This window comes from Nerophis ophidion, linkage group LG17 (assembly GCF_033978795.1).
Source record: "Nerophis ophidion isolate RoL-2023_Sa linkage group LG17, RoL_Noph_v1.0, whole genome shotgun sequence".
NCBI classification, from domain to species: domain Eukaryota; kingdom Metazoa; phylum Chordata; class Actinopteri; order Syngnathiformes; family Syngnathidae; genus Nerophis; species Nerophis ophidion.
The window spans coordinates 17,931,816-17,947,263 of NC_084627.1; the positions used below are offsets into that span (position 1 = coordinate 17,931,816).

At 36.0% G+C, this 15,448-nt stretch overlaps 1 protein-coding gene across 1 annotated transcript in view; it reads right to left on the reverse strand.

Moving 5' to 3' along the window:
- The window catches only part of eng (endoglin), a 117,539-nt gene that overhangs the window by 20,420 nt on the left and 81,671 nt on the right, over window positions 1–15,448 (reverse strand). Inside the window, exons 5-8 of the mRNA XM_061876416.1 lie at window positions 7,295–7,481; window positions 2,015–2,180; window positions 1,834–1,936; window positions 1,555–1,747 (exon numbers count right to left, since the gene is read on the reverse strand). Of these exons, the coding sequence (XP_061732400.1) occupies window positions 1,555–1,747; window positions 1,834–1,936; window positions 2,015–2,180; window positions 7,295–7,481 (649 nt within the window). The remainder of the gene's footprint in view (window positions 1–1,554; window positions 1,748–1,833; window positions 1,937–2,014; window positions 2,181–7,294; window positions 7,482–15,448) is intronic.

Sequence of the window (15,448 nt, forward strand, 5' to 3'; positions counted from 1 at the left end):
ACATACTATAATTTGTGTATTATTTATATATATATATACATATATATATACATACATATTATATATATATATATATGTATATATGTGTGTGTATGTGTGTAATATGATTGTCATTTTAATTTTTCTGAAGGAACTCTCCTGAAGGAATCAATAAAGTACTATCTATCTATCTATTTAATATACAACAATTATAATATACGGTATATTATTCAATATTGTGTTACGTATAACATTCAGTGTATCCGTGACATGTATCACATTATCCAGTATATAGTGAATTTCTGTAATTTTTCCACAAAAAGGTCTTATTTTAAATATTGAATGATACACAGCATAGATATTTGTAGTTTAATTCATATGTAATATGTAACTATATATATATATATATATATATATATTATTCCGCATTCCATGATTGACCCACGTTAGTGCCGCATTTTATAATAACAAATGTTATGTATATTTGTGTCCATCCATCCAACCATTTTTTGAGCTTATCCGAGATTGGGTTACGGGGGCAGCAGCCTAAGCAGAGAAGCCCAGACTTCCTGTTACCTAGCTACTTCATCCAGCTCTTCCCAGGATCCCGAGATGTGTATTGTCCACAAATTATATTATGTAGTGCATATATATATATATATATATATATATATATATATATATATATATATATATATATATATATATATATATATATATATATATATATATATATATATATATATATGTGTGTGTGTGGCGTGGCGCAGTTGGAAAAGTGGCCGTGCGCAACCCGAAGGTCCCTGGTTCAATCCCCACCTAGTACACCTAGTGTCCTTGAGCAAGACACTTCAGCCTTGCTCCTGATGGGTGCTGGTAAGCGCCTTGCATGGCAACTCCCTCCATCAGTGTGTGAATGTGTGTGTGAATGTGTAAGTAGTGTCAAAGCGCTTTGATTACCTTGAAGGTAGAAAAGCGCTATACAAGTACAACCCATTTAACATTTTATATATATATATATATATATATATATATATATATATATATATATATATATATATATATATATATATATATATATATATATATATATGTTATACAATTTATATATACACAAATATATGAACATGTAATACATATATACTGTATATACATATATAGATGTGTACACATACTGTATATACATATGCATGTATATATATACACATACATATACACATTATATAAATACGTATAGTACATATATGTAAATTTAAAAAAAATCCACAATCATTCTTAATTGAAATAACACGTGTAGCTAAAATGTAATATAAAATTCAATTGAACAAACATAACATAATTTTCTCTATATTGTATTATAGACCTTTGTCATTTGTCATCCTCAGACTTTCCTGTCTAAACATTGCCTTCAGCAGCTTTTTGCTCATGAATTCTTTCAACTCCACCATGAGCTTTACAGATGCCACGTCTGTTTGCTAAGGTAAAGAGACAATATGTTGTGAGTCACAGGTAAATTACAATGTTCCAATGATTCATTGAAGCGGGGCAGAAATATAATATACAACGTCTTCTCACCTGTGGAACTTTCCTGACCAAGAACCAGTAACAATGTCGACTCTTCCGATCGGATTTCGGTGTAGCTGGTGAACGTGGCCACTTTGAAATAATCCAAAGCCTTCCTCTGCACGTCCTCAGCTTTGTCGCTGCTCATCGTGATTTCAGGCTGGATTCTGTGGGCGAAGGCGGCCAGCACGATCTCGTTGTTACTCTGCGAAGGCAAGCGGGAGAAGAATTAAATTATTGGTCACTTTTGGACCCTCGTAGCGAGCATGTTGAATAATGCAATGTGCCTACACAAAACTTGGTGTGTTGTAGATTGAGGAACGTCCATGTGGTGCCCTGTGGACCCCGCAGGAACACGCTGGTCTTCTTTCTGTCCACCCGAACCGAGACGTTGCTGCGAGATGGCGAAATCAAATATTTAAGATATTTATACTTCAGGAGGAGCAATGCGGCGTGTAAGTTGGCGGTCTACCGAATGGCAGCGTCCCCTGGGATGTTTATGATATGAAGATCAGGGTCGTCTGCACTTTGCTGCGGGGAACAGGACTTGAATGTGGACTCTGCTTCAATCTTCATGAACTGCTTTTCTGTGGGATCTTCATTTTGGAGTATGCATTCTTCAGAGCCTGCTTTTGTTCCTGCACAAATACACAAATAGAAAAATCACACTACACAGAACAAAAACAAACCCAATGCTCGGTGTTGACTGTCTCAACCCGATTTTATTCATTATTTTGGTTGCCGCATTTTTGTGTAATCAAAAGTGAGCACCATTATCTCGACAAAGGCAGGATTTTTGGACGCAGCTCTTCTATTGCATTGCTGTGAGCATTCAAAAAGCAGGCATGCAAAACCCGACAGTGTGCACATTAAACAGCTTTTAACAGCCTGGAGGAGGAGGTGAGTGTCAGCCACTACAAAGACTCCGATATCGCTTAATGCTGCTTTAACATTCAGTCAGACTGTCTAGGAAGTGCGGCATCAAGAATTTAAAAGCAGCTCGCTGCCCAGAGCTGCTTATTATGTATTTCCTGTTGCGAGCATGGCGTTGAATTTTTAAACCCTGCTCTCTGGAGGAGATTGTACATATTTTCTACGGCGCCAGCCTTATCCAGAATACATCTGGCTGAGACCAACAGTACATGTGTTCATACTAACACCCACGCACAGGTCAAGGAACAGAGCATACTGGAATCATCTCCAAATCCTTGCGGAATATGACTCAATACGACTCTGTAGCCGAGAGGCTAGTCCAAATTATTTAGCTTATGTTTCGGTGGGTTGTCCTTAAAGGCCTACTGAAACCCACTACTACCCACCACGCAGTTTATATATCAATGATGAAATATTAACATTGCAACACATGCCAATACGGTCTTTTTAGTTTACTAAAGTGCAATTTTAAATTTCCTGGGAAATTTTTCTCGAAAACGGCGCATAATGATGACGTGTACGCTTGACGTCACGGGCTGTTAGGAAATATGAGCGCTGCGCACACACACAGCTAAAAGTCGTCTGCTTTAACCGCATAATTACACAGTATTTTGGAGATCTGTGTTGATGAATTCTTTGCAATTTGTTCAATTAATATTGGAGAAGTCAAAGTAGAAAGATGGAGTTGGGAAGCTTTAGCCTTTAGCCACACACACACACAGTGATTCCTTGTTTAAAATTCACGGAGGTGAAACTTTACTATGGATCACAGCGAACATGGATCCCAACCGAATGTCAACCAGCAGGTTTTGGTGAGAAAATTGTGGTAAAAAGTCGCTTCTTACCGGAGATCAGCTGAGCTTGTGCCGCCCATAAAGCTGCCGTCGACTTCCCTGAGACACTGCGCGTCAACACCCCCGTGGACACACACCTCCGACTATAAGGTACTATTAAACTCACTAAAACACTAGCAACACAATAGAAGGATAAGGGATTTCCAAGAATTATCCTAGTAAATGTGTCTAAAAACATCTGAATCGATCCCAATGCAATCGCCTTATTTTTTTTTTGTTTTTTTTCTAGTCCGTCGCTATCAATATCCTCAAACACGAATCTTTCATCCTCGCTCAAATAATGTGGAAATTGTCGTTTTCTCGGTCCGAATAGCTGTTTTTGTTGGAGGCTCCCATTAAAAACAATGTGAAGATGTGGGGAGCCATCAACATGTGACGTCATCGTCTGCGACTTCCGGTAGAGGCAGGGCTTTTCTGTTAGCAAGCAAAACTTGCGAACTTTATCGTGGATGTTCTCTACTAAATCCTTTCAGCAAAAATATGGCAATATCGCGAAATGATCACGTATGACACATAAAATGGACCTGTTATCCCAGTTTAAATAAGAAAGTCTTATTTCAGTAGGCTTTTAAAGGGGAATAACACTTTTTTGGGGAAATTTTACCTATCATTCAAAATCCCTATGTAAAACAACAACACATATGTCTTCCCTTTTTTATGCTTTCAATTTTGTAATAACCAGAAAGTACAAGGGGGCTCACAATGCAGCTAACAGGAGAAATCTACTGCGGCCGTAATACCGTTTTAAAAAAAATTCCGCCAACAGTACTCTGATTACATATCGTGACCTGATTATTAACAATATTGTTATTAGAAGCGCTAATGCAGATGAGTTACTTTTAACAATGCAATATGATCACAGAGAAGTAACTATCGTATGCGGCTATTGACATACTGAGCTGCTGCATCACCTCTGAGTTGGTAAAAGTTCATTCTATACCAGTGATTCTCAAACTAGTGGTACATCAAATAATCCTTCAATTAAATATTCAAACATAGTGTTACTGTTCAAACTGTGTGCAATGTGACAGTGGCCAAAAATATTAAATATATTTGTTAAATAAAACCTCTGCCTTGCTTTTAATGACCTACTGCGCTATTGTATTTTTTTGCTGGTCTATATGGTGGTACTTGGAGTTCCAAGTGTTTTCTGAGGTGATACTGGGTGAAAAATGTTGGAAACCCTCTATTCTAGATTATACATCATTCCTCACAATTGTATAGTAGGTTGTAGTTCTAAACCAAAAGATTGGTCAACTTTGACGTTCAACTTATACCTGTAAATGGCAAAAAAGGCACGAAAAGACACTTGATTGCGCCTACCTTGTTTTTTTACATGCACACACACACACACACACACACACACACACACACACACGCATATATAAACCTACATACATATATGTATATATACATACATATATATACACACTAGAGATGCGCGGTTTGCGGTCTCATCCGCGGAGTCCGCGGATAAACCGCGGGTCGGGCGGTTGACATGACGAAAACATTTATTTTAATTAGATTTGGGCGGGTGGCGGCTGAACCATCCGGAGACATTTCATATATATGGTTCTGAGATCGGTATCCTTTGCCATTCAAAGAGCCATTTAAAACCTGTGTCATAAAACGAAGAATTAATTAGGAGACGCTATTATTATCTTGAATGACTGCCGGCAGTCACCCAGATATTAAATATTGGTGCGTGCTATGAAGCCATTGGCTTTGTCACCTTCTACATCATACATGATCTACTTGTCAGTCCAGCATCATGTTGAATATGGCTTCCGCGGTAACACGCACACGACTGCAAGGCATACTGGGTGACACAGAATACACTAATGGTTGTGATATAAACAATTTTAACACTCTTAGTAATATGCGCCACGCTTTGAAGCCACACCAATTAAGAACGACAAACACATTTCGGGAGAACATCCTCACAGTAACACAACATAAACGCAACACAACAAATACCCATATCCTTTGTATTCATGACAATTCCTGACTATTTTATACACCCCAACCCCCCCACCCCCCCTGCGTCGGTAAGGTGGGCGGGGTTTGGGGCGCAGGGGTGTAAAATATATTAAGGAAGTGTCATGAATACAAAGGATTATGGATATTATTTGTGTTGCGTTTATGTTGTGTTACTGTGAGGATGTTCTCCCGAAATGTGTTTGTCAATCTTGTTTGGTGTGGCTTCATAGCGTGGCGCATATTAGTAAGTGTTAAAGTTGTTTATTTCACAACCATCAGTGTACTCTGTATCACTTAGCATGCCTTTCAATCTCATACGTGTGATTGCGGAAGCTGCACACAAAATGTTGCAGGACTAACAATTGGTTCGTACATGTTGTTGAAGGTGTCTAAGGCAATGGCTTCACAGCACACCCATATTCTTGTCATCAGGATGAACACTAATGAAAAGTCGCGAGAACGTTACCGGCTCCTATTGACTACATTACTCTGAGAAGCAGATTTAAATAGCTCTGTGAGTGGTAAAGGTGGCCAACTTCTGATGTAATTCAGCAGGCGGTTGACGCGCGGGTACCATCCCGATTAAATGTTGGTTCGGGTGGACGGCGGGTGGATGACGATCTTGGTGACGCGGATGCGGATGATATAATTGCCTATCCGCGCATCTCTAATACACACATATATATATATATATAAATATCTACATATATTTACATATATGTATATATACATACATATATATACACAGACATATATATATACATATACATACATATAAATATATACATACAAACATATATACATATAGACATACATATGTATATATACATATATATATACATATTTATATATATACATACATATATATATATGTATGTATGTATATTTGTGTGTGTGTGTGTGTTTGTGTGAGTAAATACATACTTTTTTTGGACACTGCAAATGTGTCATGACCAATAAAAAGAGGGAGTTGATTTAAAAAAAAATAAATACTTACAATATAATGTCATTAAATAAGAAATATCTAATTAAAATGTGAACTAATGTATTGTTGTTTTTCAGTGTATTTAAGTGTCATGAAAAAAGGGCATTAATTAAACAGATTAACTCGCAAATGTGTCACGGCCAATACAAAGCGGTGGGTAGTTTTTGTTTTAAATAAAATAACACTGATATTATTTAATTTAAGTAAAAAATACATATTTAAAGGGTGAAATAATGTATTTGGTAGTTTTCAGTGTATCACAATGTCAAACATGGCCTTTAAATGAAAAAAAAAAAACATTAATTAAAAATACCAGTAAATTACCAAAAAACCCATCAAATAAATACAAATTACATTCAATAGCTATAAATGTTATTAATTAATTAAAAAAAAGTACAGTAAATGTAATCCTGAAATACAAAAGTATCAAAGAGTGTCAATACAATTATTTCGTAATATATTTTACAACTTAATACATGGATAGTAAACTCATTCATTTGTTCAGAGTAAATTAGTGAAATAGTACAAATTTGGTTCAAATTTAATGTTAACATAGCTTTTTATATTTCATACAATAGAAAAAGTTAATAAAATGTTTTCTACATTGTTGTTAGTTAACGTGATGTGTTCAAAGTGGCGTGGTCATTTGCAGATTCACACTGTAACATGTTGACATGGACAAAACCAAGCAGAGCAACGCTGTCAGATATCATCTGCACATAACTCATAAACCAGGACATAAACTCAGACGAACTTTGAAATACAGGATACAAAAGCGAGCGCTACAACTCCAGCATCCCTGACATTCAATCCAGAGACATGTCAGAGCTCTCCTCTCGCTCAAGGCGCCTTAAGGAGGATTTGTTAGGAAATAAGTGTGTTCACACCCGGGCGTACTGCTGCTGGCGAGAGCATGCCTGTTCAGCCTCCATTCAGCCTGTTGCATGCGTCACTTCACTGCGGATGGTAACACTACAACTACAGTTCCATTGATTCTCACCTTCTGTTGCCTTCGAGAGCATCAATTTAGGATTGGCGACAGTGGTGAAGGAAGTCACACCTCCGAACTTCTTGGTCGCCCACTTGACCAGCTCCTCGTCCTCACTGGGGAAGTCGACAGTGTGGACATTGCTGAGATGTCCGTTGGTGTGCAGGACAACTGTGGAGGTGTTACTTCTCTGTAAAAACTAAACAAAATGAATCTGATTAATTTCATTGAAAAATATCTTCTTTAAATACACGTTGATAGATAATATATTCATTCATTTAATCTTCCGCTTGTATGGACTGGTCGCCAGTTAATCACATGACACATGTATACAAACAACCTTTCACACTCGCATATTAAAAACATCAATGTGTATGTATGTGTATATGTAGATATGTATGTATGTATATACAGTAGATGTGTTTGTGTATATGTATATGTGTATATATATGTGTATGTGTGTATATATATATATATATGAGTGTGTGTGTATATGTATGTGTGTAGGTATGTGTATATATGTGAATGTGTATAGATGTGTATGTATGTGTGTATGTATGTATATGTATATATATGTGTATGAATATGTATGTATGTGTGTATGTATGTATGTATGTATGTATGTATGTATGTATGTATGTACGTACGTATGTGTATGTATGTATGTATGTATGTATGTGTGTGTATATGTAAAAAAAAAATTTTAAAAATTGTTTATGAAAAAAAGTCCACTTCTATGCAAAAGGTCTTTTTTAATTATGCTAGCCTTTCCATGTGTATACGAGCAGGCCCATCGAATAGGGGGGAAATGTGATGACAGTCCACAGTAGCTGAAGAGAGAGTCCCAAAATGCATTGCAACTGCCCTGTATACGACCACACCTTTACAGTATGTACAAAAAAACACTCCAGGCTTTGCTACACATCTTTAAAAAAGTATAGGCCTATATGTCAGTCAGCTATGATGCAGAAGCTATAAATTGCTCACTATTATGTCCCCAAAAAAACATTTCACTTCAAGTATTATACCGATATTGGAGCTTTGAGTATTGTCCGATACGAATTATCATTTTAGAAAATGTTTGATCCAGAGAAATTGCACAGAGAACAATGGTAGGTATGAAAAACACTAACCTTATGAGTCATTACCAGGCCTGGGTCGATATAATAAATGAATCGAACGATAAATGAAAATGAACTCGATAACTTTGCCAGCCTCGATAATCACCATGTGCATGTGTTGTTACGGGCTGCAAGAGAGGTCACTCTTTCAGTCTTTGCATCGGTTTTAGCAGATGCAGGCGTTTGGAACACATATACACAAACTGTAATAATGATAACCGCTGCAAAAACGCCCGACGGTTAGTACAGTATTTTTCGGACTGTAAGTCGCAGTTTTTTTTCATAGTTTGGCCGGGGGTGCGACTTATACTCTGGAGCGACTTATGTGTGAAATTATTAACACATTACCGTAAAATATCAAATAATATTATTTAGCTCATTCACGTAAGAGACTAGACGTATAAGATTTCATCGAATTCAGCAATTAGGAGTGACAGATTGTTTGGTAAACGTATAGCATGTTCTATATGTTGTAGTTATTTGAATGACTACAACAAAATATGTTACTTTAACATCACGTTCTCAGTTGGTTATTTATGCGTCATATAACGTACACTTATTCAGCCTGTTCACCATTCTTTATTTATCTTAAATTGCCTTTCAAATGTCTATTCTTGGTGTTGGGTTTTATCAAATAATTTTCCCCATGAAATGCGACTTTTATATGTTTTTTTTCCTTTTTTATTATGCATTTTCAGCAGGTGCGACTTATAGTCCGGAGCGATTTATACTCCGAAAAATACGGTATTACTGTATTAAATTAAAATGATCGACAAACCGTGATTGATAACTGTCATGATCCGTTGCCCAGATCATGTTATTTTAGTTTGACTCCCTTCGTTCTGTTTTGAGCACCCCTGGGTTTGTGTTTTAGTTGCCATGGGTGCAGATTAGTTTCACCTGCCTCTGATTAGTGTTCGGGACGCTCACCTGCTGCCGAGCAGTAATCAAAGAGCTACTTATTCCCGTTGTTCGCCACACTCAGTCCGGCTGTCTTGTTTGCTCTACGCAACAATTGCTGTTTGTATACTTTGCTTCTTGTTCATATGCTTGTTGATATTTTGCTAAGCTTTAGTTTGCTTCCCTTGCTATCGGCACATTTTTCCTGTTTTTGGTACCATGACTGATTTATGGACAATAAATCACTGTCTTGCCTGCACTTTGCCTCCGTAGTTCCGTCTGCATCCTGGGAGAACGATCTGTGCAGTAACATGCAACCCCGACATGACAATAACCACATCTTGATAAAATATCACCCAACTAGCACTTGCTTTCTAGCTGGCATAAAGGGGAACTGTAATCGATATCAATATCACATCTAAAATCCCTACTAATTATCAATATCAGAGCCAACAAGCTTTGATAGGATGTCTTCCGTCAGTGATAGTCTGAGCACAAAAATGGTCTTCCGCATTCTGATAGTCAAACAAAATAATTGTGCTGAATGTCCTTAACTCCTGTTTCCATGTCAGTTTTGAACAGAATAAAGGAGTTGACACTTGTCAAGGCCAAGTATTGGACTCAAATTGCTCTTTGGCAGTCTTTTCAACCACTGATACAGTCTGGTGTGCTGTGGGAGATGATCTAATTTCACCTATTTGGGTTAAAAATGTTTTTTGCAAAATAGTCATTACAGTCTGCAAATGTTGTGTTGTTGTTGAGTGTCTGTGTTGTCTGAGCTCAACAGAGTAACCGTGTAATACTCTTCCATATCAGTAGGTGGCAGCCGGTAGCTAATTGCTTTGTAGATGTTGGAAACAGCGGGAGGCAGAGTGCAGGTAAAAAAGTAACTAATGCTTAAACCAAAAATAAACAGAAGGTTATTGCCCCTAAGAAAAGGCATTGAAGCTTAGGAAAGGCGCTGCAGAATGAAACTAAAACTGAATTGGCTACAAAGTAACCGAAAACTGAATGCTGGACGACAGCAAAGACTTACTGTGGAGCAAAGACAGCGTCGACAAAGTACATCCGAACATGACATGACAATCAACAATGTCCCCACAAATAAGGATAAAAACAAAATGAATATTCTTGATTGCTAAAACAAAGTATATGGGGTATTATAACTCAAAGGAAGACATGAAAGTGCTACAGAAAAAGCCACCAAAATAGGAGCGCAAGACAAGAACTAAAACCCTACACACAGGAAAACAGCAAAACACTCAAAATAAGTTACGTCGTGATGTGACAGGTCGTGACAGTACGCATACTTTGAGACAAGAGCTATGTTGATGCATGCTTGGTTATGATTTAAAGTCATATCCAACTATTGCAACAACGACTTTTTACGGTCATCTGTGTTTCGTTTTTTTTATTTATTTCTGCTTGTGGCGTGCCTCTGGATTTTTTCAAATCCAAAAATATGCCTTGGCTCAAAAAAGGTTGAAAAACATTGCCCTAAGGCATGATTGTAATGGATTTATCGGGTGTTATGTCAATTCCTACAAACAAGATGTCTAACTAAAGGCATGATTTTCTGGTTGATATTCCAAAACAATAGAAAGAATCCTAGACATTACTCAGAAGAAACACAAACGGTGTCAGCATTGTTGCTATTTATATTTGCCTGGAGCATTCCCAGACTTTTTTCCATATCAAACATGTTTGTCTGCTCCTTCTCTCATTCACTTATTCCAACCCCCTGACCCAGCTCTCCTTCTATTCTCTCCGTCTTGTTCGAAAAGAAATGTTTATTATGGTTAAGTGTCCACAAGCCCAGTTGCACAACCCCTTTGGAGCCAAGGTCTTTCCTTTGCTTCCTGAGTGGGGCCAGGAAATGGGACCTTTTTTAGCTCTGTGCGTCACCAGGGTTGGCTGGAATCTGGCTCCATACAAGGTATAAATATATACATCCATCGCCATCGACCAGACACTGCTGTTTCCTCGTCTGGGGAAATAGTGGAGTATATCTTTCCATGAGATTGGCCAGAAGGCTCTTTGCACGAATACCTATGTTAAAATTCGTACCATGAATAAAAGAATGGTTTTGGATTGTAACATCCGTTTGGAAATTGTTCTGTTTTGTGTACGAATAGCACGTAAAAGATAACTGACTCTAACTCTAACTCATTTTAGCTCAAGGGCAACATGAAGGAAAATCCATTGCCAAATGGGCCGGACTGGTACAATCATGGCATGATAACCTACAAATAAAAACCTCTTTACATTGTTTTCTTCATTTGAAAGTGGAACAAGCCCATTCTAAAAATGTATAAATTATGATTTATTTTTTTTGTACATTCACATGTGGTTAATATTAGTCTATCTTCATGTGTTGTTGTTTATACTTCATGAATAAATGATGTGATTATGTTCATCATAATAATAGGTGGAAATGAGTAATAAAATGCTCCCATTGGTGTACATTTTTAATGTATCAGAAAATGAAATTAATACAAATATTGGAAACACTTTAGTATGGGGAACATATTCTAAGTATTGAAGAATTCCATATTCTAAGGAAAAAATACTTAATTTAGCGTTATTCGGACACTAGGGGAACATACTGTACAAGGGGTAGGGTTAGGGTTACTAATAAGCAATAATTCTGAGGTTATTGAGGGAAAACTCTTAGTTAATGGCTTAATGGTTGTATAATAAAGATATGCAGAAGAAAGCATTAATAATTACTTATTAATGACTCATTAAGAGCCAATATGTTACTAATTTGCATGTTAACAAGCAACTAATTGACTCCTAGTTAATGACTTACTGGTTGTATAATAAGGCCATGCAGAATACGGCATTAATAAGTATTTAATAATGACTAATTAAGAGCCAATGTGTTACTAACTTGCATGTTGATAAGCAAATAATTAATGGTAACTACTGTATGTTCCCCCATATTAAAGTGTTACAAAAATTTTTGTTATTAACCTTCGTCTTGTGTTAGGGTCGGCACCGACCCGTTTTAATTTTAAATGCATAAAATAACCATACAAATTTATTTTTTTGCATCAAGGCTTTTTGACTTTGTCAGGAACCGATATTTCAACAAAACAAAACATGTTTTTGGTTTTTCACTAAATGATAAAATGCTCTGGATGAAATTATGACCTTGGTGTTGTTAGGGTCGGTGTCGACCCAGTTTTAAAAATAAGATTATCAAGCAATAATTAAAGCCAAAACTGAACACACTGACAGCCAGCTCCTCTCCCAATCGTGTGAGCTTTAGGGAATTCTCATTTTACCTTGTTATCCAGTACAAAACAAACAAAGATTCAATTCAGTCTCGAAATTATTCAAATGAAAAAATAAATAAAACAAATAAGAGATAAGATCAGATATATGTTGTAATACCCCTCAGTAATAGTCAGGTAACACAACAACCTTTTATTTATTTATACAATTCTTTTAAAGTTAATTTGACCATTTTTTAAATTGAAATCGAGGGGTATACTGACAAAAAAAAGGCCCAATGGCCCACTCCAAAAATATTAAAACTGATATTTTCATGGATAAGGACGTCTACCAAGGTAACCAAGAGATGAGAAACAAATTGGATGATAGATAATCGTTTTTAGTGTATTTTACAGCTGATTTAAGACACGGGTCAAAACCGACCTGTTAACATCAGAGATGGTAACAGAAAGCTAACACAAGAGGAAGGTTAATGTAGTTTACTCATTTTCCTCAACTGAAGTACAAACATTATGTGGTTTATTCTGTACATATCATCGACAACAATACTTATGAATTTCAACTCATTTCATTCATCATACATGAAGTTAGAAGAGGATACATATTATTTCATCATAATTATTTGCGCCCATCTAGTCGCAAGTCCAACACAAAATGTACAGATTATTAAACGCATTTATTTGGGTATAAATGTCACTGGTTGTATTACCAACAACATCCTTGGCAATATGGCAAGAAAGTAACTCTTCACATTTTACACCATCACTAAGAAGCATCGTAAGCACGTAGTCATGCTCCCTTTCGTGGCAGCGGATACAAAGAATCGCTATAGCGACATCCAGTGGACACATTTAGAACAGCATTTATTTTCATTAAAAAATTATTGCTCATTTTTGTACTTAGCAAACTCATTTCGCGGGCCGGTTCAAAACCTGTTTATGGGCCTGAGTCGGCCTATGGGCCGTAAGTTTGACACCCCTGCTCTAACCCAACAAATATTGTGGTATGGCTCGTTTTTATCACTCCTGATACCGGGTCAGCGTTTCTTCCCTTAAGGAAACGAAAGTGCAGACTCTCACAGCTGACTATCATCTATAGTCCTTTTTATCATGTGGGAGTGTGTCAGTGTAAGTCAGAGGTCGCACGCACTTGCCGGCTATTGGCGTGTGAAAGAAAAAGTGGTGAAAGCCGCCTGAAGGGAGTTGTTAAGTTACTTTCTTGTAGAAGTATTGGACTGGTGCAGAGCCCTAAAATAGTAGGAGGGGAACTCCAAGCATGCTAGAATCTGTGAGGCAAAAGTCTAAAATAAGAGGTGGCACTGTAAAAGGTTGTAAAGTTATGGAAAAAAGACTCTTTGAAACACTAAAAAGTCATAACATTAAAAAAAATTACAATGATTTTTTTTTTTTTCCCAAAGAAGGCTAAAGTAGTCGATAAATATATGCCAACATTTTCCAACAATCCAATCATAATTACCACTTTATTACAATGTTTTCGTACAATTACCGCTTTACTTTTGTTGAATTATGACATTTTTGTCTTATACATTACAACTATACTGTTGTTAAATGATATATTATTCTAATAAAATTATGACTTTATTCTCCTAAAATGTAAACTATTTTCTAGTATAATTACAACTTTACTCTCAAGAATTAAAACATTTTATTGTAAAATTACAACCATACTGATGGTAAGTTTCAACAATTTTACTTCAACCTATTTCAACTTCAGTCTCATAAATTTCCAAGTTCCTGTATTTCTCATTAAATTACGACTTTATTCTCAGAATAACAACTTTATTTTTGTAAAGTTTTTTCATCGTACAATACAGGTTTTTTTTCTATTACAACTTTGTCAACAACTTCCTTTTAAATTTACCACTTTCCTCTCGTTATATAACTTATTTTAAGTAAAATTACAACTGCAGTACACACCGTTGAATTACAAATTCTGTCCTCTTAAATTACAACTTTATTCTTAAAAATACAACTTTACTCTTGTAATGTAAATTTTTTTTTTTGTCCCGTAACGATACAACTTTAATTTTATCCCCCCCCAAAAATGGTTTACCAAATCTTATAAAATTAATTAGAGATGTCCAATCTTTTTGCCCTTTGGGCTGCATTGGGCTAAAAAAATTTGGTCTATGGCAGATATATTCTGCATGTGAATATATATATATATATATATATATATATACCGCAGGGCGCATAGTATGCGCCTGCCTTGAATTAAAGCCGGGTCAAACTCGCTTCGAGTGACACTTCCCCTGTCATCATTTTCAAAATGGAGGAAGCTGATTTCAATAACGGTAATTTGATATCGCATAAACGGAAGAAGATTAAGAGCTAATCAGTAGGATTTAACGTCCGAGCTTACATCACACTCAAATTTTTACTGCATACCTTTGGTAAGTGTCGGAGTGAGAAGAGGTTTTAAAATAATTAGCGCATGCTTACTTTTACTGCATGCCTTTGGTAAGCGCAGGAGTGAGAAGAGGTTTTAAATTAATTAGCGCCCCGGCGGCAAATCAAGGAAATACTGTGTATGTATATGTATATATATATATATATATATATATATATATATATATATATATATATATATATATAGATATATATATATATATGTATATATATATATATATATATATATATATATATATATATATATATATAAGAATACATTTTAAATTAGTGTAATAAGAAATACATTTGTAAAAAACAAAAAAACTTAAAACAAAAAAGAACCCCTGGTAATATCATAAGTTTAAAAAAAAAAATTTTTCTCATTTTGTGCTAAATTTTTAATTGTGCAACCACATTTGACTTTGAGGGTACACAACATATGATACTGCTACCAAACAGCATTATTGATAACTGTCCTAGAATTAAAGCATACT